This window comes from Xylocopa sonorina, chromosome 16 (genome assembly GCF_050948175.1).
Source record: "Xylocopa sonorina isolate GNS202 chromosome 16, iyXylSono1_principal, whole genome shotgun sequence".
Lineage (NCBI taxonomy): Eukaryota > Metazoa > Arthropoda > Insecta > Hymenoptera > Apidae > Xylocopa > Xylocopa sonorina.
In genome coordinates, this window is record NC_135208.1 from 2,149,388 (window position 1) to 2,164,255 (window position 14,868).

Genomic DNA, 14,868 nt, shown 5'->3' on the forward strand with positions numbered 1-14,868 from the left:
TCCTCGGAGAAAGAAGATTTTAAATCTAATTTAGAAAGTAACGAATGGAAGAACATAAAAGGAAGACAGCTACGAATGAACGAGTATGCCGAAGAAGAGGAACTTTTAATTCGCAACATGGACTGCGACGATCCTGTTTCGTTGTACAAATTATTCGTCACGGATCACGTACTTGAAATAATCGCAGAAGAAACAAATAAATACGCTGCGCAAAGCGTAAATAGTTCTGCGTGTAACAGCGCGAGTCACCAACGAGCCTGGGAGCCTGTTACGAAAGATGAAATAAATGTTTTTGTTGGCATCTTGCTAATTATGGGCGTAGTACAGGTACCAGACATTAGATTATACTGGTCGCAAAATGACATATATGCAAACGCTCGTATTAAAAATGCGATGAAACGTGACAGATTTATATTTATTCTCAACTATTTACACTTCTCCGACAATACCACAGCCAGAACAGAAGAAGATCGATTGTATAAAATAAGAAATGTACTTGAAGCAATTGTGCGCACATTTAAAAGCGCTGTTAAACCTGGAAAAAACATTGTTATTGACGAAAGTATGATTCCAGGCAAATACATTCCAGGCAAGCATGGTCACAAGTATGGCGTAAAGGCGTACAAACTGTGCCTTCCTGAAGGTTACACCTACAATACGGAGATTTGTGCAGAAGAAAACGCAGAACCAAACGCCAAAACACATTCTCGTGACGTAGTCATAAAATTGACAAGAGATTTATTGTTCGAGGGCCGCATACTGTTTGCAGATCATTTTTACACTAGTATCCCTTTGGCCGAGGAGTTATTGCAAAAGAAAACATTTATTTGTGGAACGATCAAAGAAAACGAAAACCATCTGCCACCACAGTCGAAGCGAAAGCAAGTTCGTGGTAGCATTACAAGTTTTGAGAATCGCAAGGGAGTAAAATTTATGAAATGGGCCGACAAAAGGCCCGTATGCATGATAACAACTTCTCAGAACCATAAGTGTGCAATTATTCGGGGGCCAAATAATAAATGCACACCAGATACTGTTTTGTTTTATAATAATGCGAAAAAGGGTGTCGATTTAGCTGATCGAATGTCATCTTACTACGGTTGCCTTCGAAGAACGCTAAAATGGTACAGAAAAGTAATGATAGAGATAATATGCGGTACATGCCTGGTAAACGCATGGTATATCCATAAAAAGTGGGGAACTAAGAAAATTCCAATTCTAAAATTTCGAGAACAAGTCATCGATCATCTTTTGGACAAAGATCATCGCAGAGAAATGGAAGAAGCTGAATACGCCAAGAAAAAGAGAAATACGCCAAGGAAACGTACACATTTTCTGCAATCGTACGAAGGGGCTGCCAGGAGCACAAGAAAACGATGCAAGGAATGTTACAAACAATTATCAAAAACACAGGACAGATTATACGCAGCGAAAAAAAGTAAAAAAGTAACGACATATTGTACGTGTTGCAAAGGCCAGCCCGCATTATGCTTAGAATGCTTTGAAAAGTTGCATAGATATAAATAAATAACTGTTATTAATTTAAAATATTTAATGTTAATTTTTATATGTAATGTTGAGAGAAAATAAAATCAACTTGGTTTTTTAACGACTAATTTTCTGAAAACGCGTGACCCACAAGTGTGACCGTGTTAAATGGCGTGAACGTGTTAAATGTTTATTCAAGAATTAAATAATTCAAGTTCATTGAACAGAATACTCAGATAACACTGCGTCTACACTGTGCCAGCACTGTGATGTACCATCGATGATATATTGGGCACTGTAACGTATCAACAACATTATATTAGGCATTGTAATGTATCATCCATACTATATTGGGCATTGTAATGTATCATCAATACTATATTAGCTGTACTAAGCACTGTGAAGTACCATCGATAATATATTGGACACTGTAACTTATCATCGATAGTATATTGGGCACTATAATGTACCATCGAGACTATATTAGACACTATAACGTATCATTGATACTATATTGGGCACTTTAATATACCATCGAGACTATATTGGGCACTATAACATACCATTGACACTATATTGGGCACTGTAACTTACTAACAACATTATATTGGGCATTGTAACTTACCAACAACATTATATTGGGCATTGTAATGTATCGTCAATACTATATTGGGCACTGTAATGTATCATCAACACTATATTAGCTGTACTAAGCACTGTGAAGTACCATCGACAGTGTGCTAAGCATTGTGAAGTACCATTGATGCTATGCTGAGCACTGTAAGGTACCATCGATACTATATTGGGCACTATAATGTACCATCGAGACTATATTGGGCACTGTAACATACCATCGACACTATATTGGGCACTGTAACTTACCAACAACATTATATTGGGCATTGTAATGTATCATCAACACTATATTGGGCATTGTAACTTACCAACAACATTATATTGGGCATTGTAATGTATCATTAATACTATATTGGGCACTGTAATGTATCATCTACACTATATTAGCTGTACTAAGCAGTGTGAAGTACCATTGACAGTTTGCTAAGGATTGTGAAGTACCATTGACGCTATGCTGAGCACTGTAAGGTACCATCGATACTATATTGGGTACTATAATGTACCATCGAGACTATATTGGGCACTGTAACATACCATCGACATTATATTGGGCACTGTAACTTACCAACAACATTATATTGGGCATTGCAATGTATCATCAATACTATATTGGGCACTGTAATGTATCATCAACACTATATTAGCTGTACTAAGCACTGTGAAGTACCATTGACAGTGTGCTAAGCATTGTGAAGTACCATTGACGCTATGCTGAGCAATGTAAGGTACCATCGATACTATATTGAGCACTATAATGTACCATCGAGACTATATTGGGCACTGTAACATACCATCGACACTATATTGGGCACTGTAACTTACTAACAACATTATATTGGGCATTGCAATGTATCATCAATACTATATTGGGCACTGTAATGTATCATCAACACTATATTAGCTGTACTAAGCACTGTGAAGTACCATTGACAGTGTGCTAAGCATTGTGAAGTACCATTGACGCTATGCTGAGCAATGTAAGGTACCATCGATACTATATTGGGCACTATAATGTACCATCGAGACTATATTGGACACTGTAACATACCATCAACACTATATTGGGCACTGTAACTTACCAACAACATTATATTGGGCATTGTAATGTATCATCAACACTATATTGGGCACTGTAACTTACCAACAACATTATATTGGGCGTTGTAATGTATCATCAATACTATATTGGGCACTGTAATGTATCATCAACACTATATTAGCTGTACTAAGCACTGTGAAGTACCATCCACAGTGTGCTAAGCATTGTGAAGTACCATTGACACTGTGTTGAGCACTGTGAAGTACCATTGACACTGTGCTGAGCACTGTAAGGTACCATCGATACTATATTGGGCACTATAATGTACCATCGAGACTATATTGGGCTCTGTAACATACCATCGACACTATATTGGGCACTGTAACTTACCAACAACATTATATTGGGCATTGTAATGTATCATCAACACTATATTGGGCATTGTAACTTACCAACAACATTATATTGGGCATTGCAATGTATCGTCAATACTATATTGAGCACTGTAATGTATCATCAACACTATATTAGTTGTACTAAGCACTGTGAAGTACCATCGACAGTGTGCTAAGCATTGTGAAGTACCATTGATGCTATGCTGAGCACTGTAAGGTACCATCGATACTATATTGGGCACTGTAACTTACCAACAACATTATATTGGGCATTGTAATGTATCATTAATACTATATTGGGCATTGTAACTTACCAACAACATTATATTGGGCATTGTAATGTATCGTCAATACTATATTGGGCACTGTAATGTATCATCAACACTATATTAGCTGTACTAAGCACTGTGAAGTACCATTGACAGTGTACTAAGCATTGTGAAGTACCATTGACGCTATGCTGAGCACTGTAAGGTACCATCGATACTATATTGAGCACTATAATGTACCATCGAGACTATATTGGGCACTGTAACATACCATCGACACTATATTGGGCACTGTAACTTACTAACAACATTATATTGGGCATTGTAATGTATCATCAACACTATATTGGGCACTGTAACTTACCAACAACATTATATTGGGCATTGTAATGTATCGTCAATACTATATTGGGCACTGTAATGTATCATCAACACTATATTAGCTGTACTAAGCACTGTGAAGTACCATCGACAGTGTGCTAAGCATTGTGAAGTACCATTGACACTGTGCTGAGCACTGCGAAGTACCACCGACACTGTGTTGAGCACTGTAAGGTACCATCGACACTGTGCTGGCACTGTGGAGGCACTATGGACAAGTATTAGCACTTCCACAGCCATTTATCGCTGTGTTATCTGAGTACAATCATTATATAAATAAATTATAGCTTAGTACAAATTCTGCGCACTTACAAATACAACTGAAACTTTGAATAAAACTTGTAATGCTACTTATAAATATTTTGTAACATGTATTTATGTATATGTACATTGTTTTAGGTAACAGAGTAGAACGAAACTTATTGGAAGCATCGTAGCTTTAAAATGGCTCTCGCAAATATATCTGGTATTCCTGATAAACATTGGCAACCACCTTTCGTAGCATTCGAAACAACGTAAGTGTATGAAATTCTTGTTCTTTTAAGTACTTAAAGACTTTCGATGAAATGTTGTGCGAAGTAACTAGTCGAAGTTCTCTTTAAAAAAATATATATAATATAAAGTGAAAAATATATATATTGACTTTATTGTTGGCTAAGAAATTTTTTAATTGGTCATTTTTGTAGCAATTAATAATTGTTTGAACAATTCTTCTCTCATGAAAAAATTTCTGTTGCCTGGAATTATTCTGGAGCTGAAAACTTTCAAGAGCGCGCAAATTTTGGACTGCGACTTCTTTTTCTTTTTAAGAATATTCAAAGAACATTATCGTATTGTGTAAAATTAATGAAATAATAATATTATAATAAAGCAGAATTAGAATTGCAGAAACAATATACAAACGATAAAATACACCAGTGAAATATGATTGTACCTTTGTCGTTAGCTGAGAAATATTTTAATTGAGCATTTTTGTACGATTTCTTTCTCATGAAAAAATTTCTGTTAGCATTCTACAGCTGAAAACTTAAAAAAGCGCACAAATTTTGGACTCAAATTAATTATAAAGCAGAAGTAGGATTCTATATTAATTAGAATTAGATATTCATTTATAAATTAGAATTATATAAGAATACGAACAGCTAAGATGTTATATTTACAATAATAGAATAGAAAAAGGATTCAGAATGGTAAATAAATGAACGCAAACATCATCAATAGAAATATCTGTACAGCGAGAAGTTGGAACCACGAGGCAGTCTAAAATATTAGAGAAATAAATTATAGAAATAAATAATTGTAGAATAAAATATTAGAAAATAAATTAGAATTGAATTAGAAAATAAAAATTTATTAAATCTAGTCGACAATTTACTTTATATAATTAATTCTCTGTTTCGCAGAATGGGTGAGGTAGTCATCGAGCTTTATTGGAAGCGAGACAGTCTAAAATATTAGAAAAATAAATTATAGAAATAAATAATTGTAGAATAAAATACTAGAAAATAAATTAGAATTGAATTAGAAAATAAAAATTTATCAAATCTGGTCCACAGTTTACTCTACATAATTAATTATCTGTTTCGTAGAATGGGCGAGGTAGTAATCGAGCTTTATTGGAAGCGAGACAGTCTAAAATATTAGAAAAATAAATTATAGAAATAAATAATTATAGAATAAAATACTAGAAAATAAATTAGAATTGAATTAGAAAATAAAAATTTATCAAATCTAGTCGACAATTTACTTTATATAATTAATTCTCTGTTTCGCAGAATGGGTGAAGTAGTAATCGAGCTTTATTGGAAGCGAGACAGTCTAAAATATTAGAAAAATAAATTATAGAAATAAATAATTGTAGACTAAAATATTAGAAAATAAATTAGAATTGAATTAGAAAATAAAAATTTATCAAATCTAGTCGACAATTTACTTTATATAATTAATTCTCTGTTTCGCAGAATGGGTGAGGTAGTCATCGAGCTTTATTGGAAGCGAGACAGTCTAAAATATTAGAAAAATAAATTATAGAAATAAATAATTATAGAATAAAATACTAGAAAATAAATTAGAATTGAATTAGAAAATAAAAATTTATCAAATCTAGTCGACAATTTACTTTATATAATTAATTCTCTGTTTCGCAGAATGGGTGAAGTAGTAATCGAGCTTTATTGGAAGCGAGACAGTCTAAAATATTAGAAAAATAAATTATAGAAATAAATAATTGTAGACTAAAATATTAGAAAATAAATTAGAATTGAATTAGAAAATAAAAATTTATCAAATCTAGTCGACAATTTACTTTATATAATTAATTCTCTGTTTCGCAGAATGGGTGAGGTAGTCATCGAGCTTTATTGGAAGCGAGACAGTCTAAAATATTAGAAAAATAAATTATAGAAATAAATAATTATAGAATAAAATACTAGAAAATAAATTAGAATTGAATTAGAAAATAAAAATTTATCAAATCTAGTCCACAGTTTACTCTACATAATTAATTATCTGTTTCGTAGAATGGGTGAGGTAGTAATCGAGCTTTATTGGAAGCGAGACAGTCTAAAATATTAGAAAAATAAATTATAGAAATAAATAATTATAGAATAAAATACTAGAAAATAAATTAGAATTGAATTAGAAAATAAAAATTTATCAAATCTAGTCCACAGTTTACTCTACATAATTAATTATCTGTTTCGTAGAATGTGCGAAGTAGTAATCGAGCTTTATTGGAAGCGAGACAGTCTAAAATATTAGAAAAATAAATTATAGAAATAAATAATTGTAGAATAAAATACTAGAAAATAAATTAGAATTGAATTAGAAAATAAAAATTTATCAAATCTAGTCCACAGTTTACTCTATATAATTAATTATCTGTTTCGTAGAATGGGTGAGGTAGTAATCGAGCTTTATTGGAAGCGAGACAGTCTAAAATATTAGAAAAATAAATTATAGAAATAAATAATTGTAGAATAAAATATTAGAAAATAAATTAGAATTGAATTAGAAAATAAAAATTTATCAAATCTGGTCCACAGTTTACTCTATATAATTAATTCTCTGTTTCGTAGAATGGGCGAAGTAGTAATCGAGCTTTATTGGAAGCACGTACCAATTACATGCAGAAATTTTGCTGAACTCACACGGCGTGGATACTACAACGGAACAAAGTTCCACAGAGTTATTCGAGATTTCATGATACAAGGTATACGAGTATTTTCTACATTTTATTGTAAGTTACAAGTACCATTTACATGTTTATTTAATCATTATTGCAATTCTCACACAAGCGAACAAACTTTATTCTACAGTTTTCTCTTATGTTGATTAATTGTCTTATTGTGGTACTCGTCTTAATTATATGATACGATAAGGATCAGAATTTTTGTATTTATATTTTTATTATATTTTATTCGTATATTTTGTATTTATATTTTTATTATATTGTATTCATATTTTTATTATATTGTATTTATATATTCTATATTTATATTTTTATTATATTGTATTTATATATTTTGTATTTATATTCATTCCACGGTTTTCTCTTATACAGATTAATTATCTTATTGTGGTACTCGTCTTAATTATATGATACGATAAGGATCAGAATTTTTGTATTTATATTTTTATTATATTTTATTCGTATATTTTGTATTTATATTTTTATTATATTGTATTTATATATTCTATATTTATATTTTTATTATATTTTATTCATATATTTTGTACTTATATTTTTATTATAATGTATTTATATATTCTATATTTATATTTTTATTATATTGTATTTATATATTCTGTATTTATATTTTTGTTATATTGTATTTATATATTTTGTATTTATATTCATTCCACGGTTTTCTCTTATACAGATTAATTATCTTATTGTGGTATTCGTCTTAGCTACGTAATACGATAAGGATCAGAATTTTTGTATTTATATTTTTATTATATTGTATTTATATATTCTATATTTATATTTTTATTATATTGTATTTATATATTCTGTATTTATATTTTTATTGTATTGTATTTATATATTCTGTATTTATATTTTTATTATATTGTATTTATATATTTTGTATTTATATTCATTCCACGGTTTTCTCTTATACAGATTAATTATCTTATTGTGGTATTCGTCTTAATTATATGATACGATAAGGATCAGAATTTTTGTATTTATATTTTTATTATATTGTATTTATATATTCTGTATTTATATTTTTATTATATTGTATTTATATATTTTGTATTTATATTCATTCCACGGTTTTCTCTTATACAGATTAATTATCTTATTGTGGTACTCGTCTTAATTATATGATACGATAAGGATCAGAATTTTTGTATTTGTATATATTGTATTTATATTTTTATTATATTGTATTTATATATTTTTTTATTATCTATTTTGTATATGTATATATTTTGTATTTATGTTTCTTTTATTGCATATACTGTATTTATATATTTCCTATTTATATTTCTTTTATTATCTATACAGTATTTATATTTCTTTTATTATGTATACTGTATTTATATATTTTGTATTTATATTTCTTTTATTATGTATACTGCATTAACATATTTTTTATTATTTATATTGTATTTATATATTTTTTTTATTATCAATATTGTATTCATATCTTTTTTATACATATAACATACTAAAAAGTTAATTACTAATTAATCTCAATATTTGTATTCAGGTGGCGATCCAACGGGCACAGGAAAAGGAGGCGTATCCATCTACGGAGAGTGTTTCGATGATGAAGTACACGATGATTTAAAACATACTGGTTCGTTCGATTCACAGATATTTTTCTTCTTAATTAGAGCAATCGAATGAGAATTTTCAGATACATGGGCCTTAATTAAGTCTTGATCTTCTCCGTTGGGTATTTTTCTTCTTCGAAGATGCGCAAGCTTCAGTTCTCGCAGATCCAACGCTTCTAAACTCATGCGATAACAATATTAATGTTGTCATACTGATATATATTGTAATTCTGACTGTAAAAATAATGGTGTATCGTATTAATTATCTTTTAAAACACTATTGTCATAAATATTGAAATTGGTCTATGAGAATTGTAGAAATAATGGAAAATTGAAAATCGAAAGAATAATGGAAAATTGAGAATTGTAGAAATAATGGAAAATTATGAAAGAATTTTCACGTAGAATTGTATTAGATTAAGCGTAGAAGCATTAGTGCAGGAGTATTGTAGAAATAATGGAAAATTATGAATGGATTTCCAAGTAAAATTGTATTCGATTAAACATGGAAGCATTGTAGAAATAATGGAAAATTTATGAAAGAATTTTCAAGTAGAATTGTATTCAATTAAGCGTAGAAGCATTGTAGAAATAATTGAAAATTATAAAAGAACTTCTAAGTAGAATTGTATTTAATTAAGCGTAGAAGCATTAATCCAGGAGAATTGTAGAAATGATGGAAAATTGAGAATTGTAGAAATGATGGAAATCTATGAAATAATTTCCAAGCGAAATTGTATTCAACTAAGCGTAGAAGCATTGCAGAAATAATTGAAAATTATAAAAGATCTTCTAAGTAGAATTGTATTTAATTAAGCGTAGAAACATTAATCCTGGAGAATTGTAGAAATAATGGAAATCTATGAAATAATTTCCAAGCAGAATTGTATTCAATTAAGCGTAGAAGCATTGCAGAAATAATTGAAAATTATAAAAGATCTTCTAAGTAGAATTGTATTTAATTAAGCGTAGAAGCATTAATCCAGGAGAATTGTAGAAATGATGGAAAATTGAGAATTGTAGGAATAATGGAAATTTATGAAATAATTTCCAAGCAGAATTGTATTCAATTAAGCGTAGAAGCATTGCAGAAATAATTGAAAATTATAAAAGATCTTCTAAGTAGAATTGTATTTAATTAAGCGTAGAGCATTAATCCAGGAGAATTGTAGAAATAATGGAAATCTATGAAATAATTTCCAAGCAGAATTGTATTCAATTAAGCGTAGAAGCATTATAGAAATAATTGAAAATTTATGAAAAAATTTCCAATTAAAATTGTATTCGATTAAATGCAAAAACATTGCAGAAATAATGAAAATTTATGAAACAATTTCCAAGTAAAATTGTATTCAATTAATCATAAAAGCATTGAATTAACCAATAGGTCTCTGAAGCCATAAATTAATTAAGTATTGTATCGTATTCAGGTGCTGGAGTTGTTTCGATGGCTAATTCTGGACCGAACACTAACGGATCACAATTTTTCATCACTTTAGCACCTACGCAGTGGCTCGATGGGAAGCATACAATTTTTGGTGAGCCACTTTTGCTTTATTGTTACACGTTACAAATTATTTAAGTCAATATTAGCCATCGTATTCTATTTTTAAGTTTTTTATGAAGAAATTTACCTTCTATTTCTATTTTAATAAGCGTAAGTTTAAGTTCATGGAAATCTGAGTCTCCGATTGGATCAAATTGAATTTCTTTCATTCATCGCATCAAATGAAAGCATCGCTTGCCTTGTATTCTCTAAAATATTGCATCGTTAGAGTCTATGGAAGTTGTGGAAGCATCGCTTGCCTTGTATTCACCAAAATATAAATAATAATTGCATCGTTGGAGTCCACGGATCTTCTTTTAGAATTTATGGAAGTTTGCGCCTTTGATATTATAACTTTGATGGCCAACGTTGACTCGTAGAGACTTGGATCAGTGGCGTTGGAGTCCACAGAAGCTGTAGAAGCATCGCTTGCCTCATATTCACCAAAATATGAGTAATAATTGCATCGTTGGAGTCTATAGAAGCTGTAGAAGCTCTGCTTACCTTCTGTTCTCTAAAATATAAATAATAATTGCATCGTTAGAGTCTATAGAAGCTCTAGAAGCTTTGCTCGTCTCATATTCTCCAAAATATAAATAATAATTGCCTCTATTTTAGAATCAAAGCGAATAATGGAGTCCACAGAAACTGTAGAAGCATCGCTTGCCTTCTATTCCCTAAAATATAAATAATAATTGCATCGTTAGAGTCTATAGAAGCTCTAGAAGCTTTGCTTGTCTCATATTCTCCAAAATATAAATAATAATCGCCTCAATTTTAGAATCGAAGCAAAGAAACTGCTCGCTTACCATTTCTTCATCGTTTACATGCAAACGCAGCTATCAAACGCTTCGCTATCAACAAATCTGACCCTACACCATTGACGTAGACTCTCAAACACAAATATTAAACTGCGATCAATGAAAATAAGCGCATAATACAAGTTCAATACTCAAGTATCTCAGCAAAACTTTCGTTATCTCTTTGTTAACAGGTAGAATCCACTCTGGCATGGCTACGGTGAAACGAATCGGTCTGGTGGAGACTGACAAGAACGACAGACCTGTAGACGACATAAAGATTGTTAAAGGGTCCATAAGAAACGCGTAATATTAAGTTACGCAGCTTAATATTGTAACGAAACATGAGACATACTTAAGATTAATTTCTCTCATGATATTATTAATTCGTTTAAGAGATTCCTGTATTAATTTACTCGCAAACTATTGTTAAAAATGAGAATCGAACCGTCTGGATTATTTATTATCTAAAGCGAGGAGAACGCTTTAACTTTTAATTGAAGAAACAGAGACGGAGGCTTGGAAAATAATGAGATTCTGGTCCAAGACTCGCAGATACATCAAATCGAGTAGAATATAATAAGTGCAAGGCTTTCGCTGCCATCTGTGGGTATTCGTAAGCTTCTTTAGCTTCGTTTACGTAAATTGCGAACAGAAATAAATTGTAACGCAGTCAGAATTCGATGCAGTGGCAACGATTCCTTTTTTGGGAATACAAGACCATCGTAACGCTTCAAAAAAAAAATATGGAGAGACTGTGAAACAGTTTGCATCGCTTCGATTTTATAATGATATGCGTAATTGTTCGTATTGCTTAAATTTGGGTTTTTTAAAAGTATGAAGCAAACGTTGATGTTACAGAGAATTCTGGCTGCGAATGGGTGTTCGTTAGAGTCTTATCTTCTTTTTGTAATTTGTATTAATGCGTATGAAATTTAGCGTAAGAGCAGTAAGCTATTTTTATCAATATTTCATAAAATAAGAGAGAAAAGCTACTCGTCTGAGTAAAAGAATGTTAAACGAGAAATTAGAATTGAAAAGAAGATACTGATTATTTTTTTTACGATTCTAATATTGGTCAAAATCATAAGAGACAGTTAATTTCTTTTATAAAGCTGTGCGACTTCTAAAATACCAGCGAGGGGTTTAAAAAAATTCTATAAAGAGATATTTGTTCGCCACAGCTTGTTTGGTCTTTATAAAAAGCTGTGCGACTTCTAAAATACCAGCGAGGGGTTTAAAAAAATTCTATAAAGAGATATTTGTTCGCCACAGCTTGTTTGGTCTTTATAAAAAGCTGTGCGACTTCTAAAATGCCAGCAAAGGGTTTAAAAAAATTCTATAAAGAGCGATTGTTAAAGATTAAAGGCAGTTTCATACAATTCCAATCGATTCTACCACGAAATGTACACACGAATGAGGCAAACGAATTCTTGCACTACATCTCATGATTCTACTATTACGTTTCATGATTCTACTTGTAGATAATTTTTGTGCTATGTCTCATAATTGTACTGCTGTGTTTCATGATTCTACTGCCACGTCTCATGATTCTACTGCTACGTCTCATGATTCTACTCATAGATAATTCTTATACCACATCTCTTGATTCTACTTGCAGATAATTCTTGTACTACATCTCAGGATTCTACTAATACGTCTCATTATTTTACTGCTACGTCTCATGATTGTAATGAGATTCTAATAGTAGAATCATGAAAATAGCAATAGAATCATGAGACATAGCAGTAGAATCATGAGACGTAGCTCTAAAATCATGAGACATTACAGTAGAATCATGAGACATAGTACAAGAATTCTTTCTTCGTGATTCTACTACTATGTCTCATGATTCTACTGGTAGGTAATTCTTATGCCATGTCTTATAATTCTTATGCTGTCTTATAGTTCTACTTCCACGTTTTATGATTCTACTGCTACGTCTCATGATTCTACTTGTAGATAATTCTTATGCCATGTCTCATAATTCTACTGCTACGTCTCATGATTCTACTCGCAGATAATTCTTATACCACATCTCTTGATTCTACTTGCAGATAATTCTTGTACTACATCTCAGGATTCTACTACTACGTCTCATTATTTTACTGCTACGTCTCACGATTGTAATGAGATTCTAGTAGTAGAATCATGAAAATAGTAATAGAATCATGAGACGTAGCAGTAGAATCATGAGACGTAGCTCTAAAATCATGAGACATTACAGTAGAATCATGAGACATAGCACAAGAATTCTTTCTTCGTGATTCTACTACTACGTCTCATTATTTTACTGCTACGTCTCACAATTGTAATGAGATTCTAATAGTAGAATCATGAAAATAGCAATAGAATCATGAGACGTAGCTCTAAAATCATGAGACATTACAGTAGAATCATGAGACATAGCACAAGAATTCTTTCTTCATGATTCTACTACTACGTCTCATGATTCTACTTGTAGATAATTCTTATGCCATGTCTCATAATTCTAGTGCTACGTCTCATAATTCTACTGCCACGTCTCGTGATTCTACTGCTACGTCTCATGATTCTACTGCCACGTTTTATGATTCTACTGCTACGTCTCATGATTCTACTCGCAGATAATTCTTATACTACATCTCTTGATTCTACTACTATGTCTCATGATTCTACTGCTACGTCTCATGATTCTACTCGTAGATAATTCTTATGCCATGTCTCATAATTCTTATGCTGTCTCATAATTCTACTGCCACGTTTTATGATTCTACTGCTACGTCTCATGATTCTACTGCCACGTTTTATGATTCTACTACTATGTCTCATGATTCTACTGCTACGTCTCATGATTCTACTTGTAGATAATTCTTATGCCATGTCTCATAATTCTTATGCTGTCTCATAATTCTACTGCCACGTCTCATGATTCTACTGCTACGTCTCATGATTCTACTGCTACATCTCATAATTCTACTGCTCCGTCTCATGATTCTACTGCTACGTCTCATGATTCTACACCTACGTCTCATCGGATATACCTAAAACAAGAATGAAAAACTTAACAGCTGCGATTCTCAAAGATTGAAACCACTTTTATCCAATTCCAATCGATCCCACCTAGGAAATATCCACCCAAAGGAGTCGAAAGCAATGATCATAAAAACTCTACGGGCACAGCCTTTATACCTTAAGTATTTATAAAAAGTCCCAGTACAATTCTTTATACATCGTTTCTTATAAAATCATATTTTATTGCATATTCACGCGGTGCATCGGTAATAAATAGAACGTTCACGTTCGACTGCGACTTATTTTACAGGATATTTACTTAGTATCACGCGTAAGTAAAATATATATATATACTAATCTTGAACTGGCTGGTGAACATTCGAAAGGAAGATTATTGTGAAACGGAGAGAGTCAAGTCGAATAATCATTCGTCTCAGCCTCGAAGCCAACTCTCAGGGTCTGGAGAACCATTCGTTACGTGTGAGAATCTTGCCAACGACACAGCTTTTGTACAAGCGTTGGTGTGTTTTTT

General features: G+C 31.3%; 2 protein-coding genes across 2 annotated transcripts in view; one reads left to right on the forward strand and one right to left on the reverse strand.

Moving 5' to 3' along the window:
• The window catches only part of C1galta (Glycoprotein-N-acetylgalactosamine 3-beta-galactosyltransferase 1), a 326,221-nt gene that overhangs the window by 72,404 nt on the left and 238,949 nt on the right, over window positions 1-14,868 (reverse strand). The window lies entirely within an intron of this gene.
• Window positions 4,608-11,662, forward strand: Cypl (peptidyl-prolyl cis-trans isomerase-like 1 Cypl). Its single transcript, XM_076907445.1, has 5 exons — window positions 4,608-4,723; window positions 7,286-7,419; window positions 8,930-9,019; window positions 10,427-10,534; window positions 11,537-11,662. Exons 1-5 carry the CDS (start codon window positions 4,653-4,655, stop codon window positions 11,650-11,652), a joined length of 519 nt encoding a protein of 172 aa, XP_076763560.1. The 5' UTR covers window positions 4,608-4,652; the 3' UTR covers window positions 11,653-11,662.

Bases quoted from the DNA above. Each gene is read 5' to 3' on its own strand.
- Cypl (XM_076907445.1), top strand. From the start codon at position 4,653: ATGGCTCTCGCAAATATATCTGGTATTCCTGATAAACATTGGCAACCA. The intron at 9,020-10,426 runs GTTCGTTCGATT...TATCGTATTCAG, and splicing joins CGATGATTTAAAACATACTG to GTGCTGGAGTTGTTTCGATG. The intron at 10,535-11,536 runs GTGAGCCACTTT...CTTTGTTAACAG, and splicing joins TGGGAAGCATACAATTTTTG to GTAGAATCCACTCTGGCATG.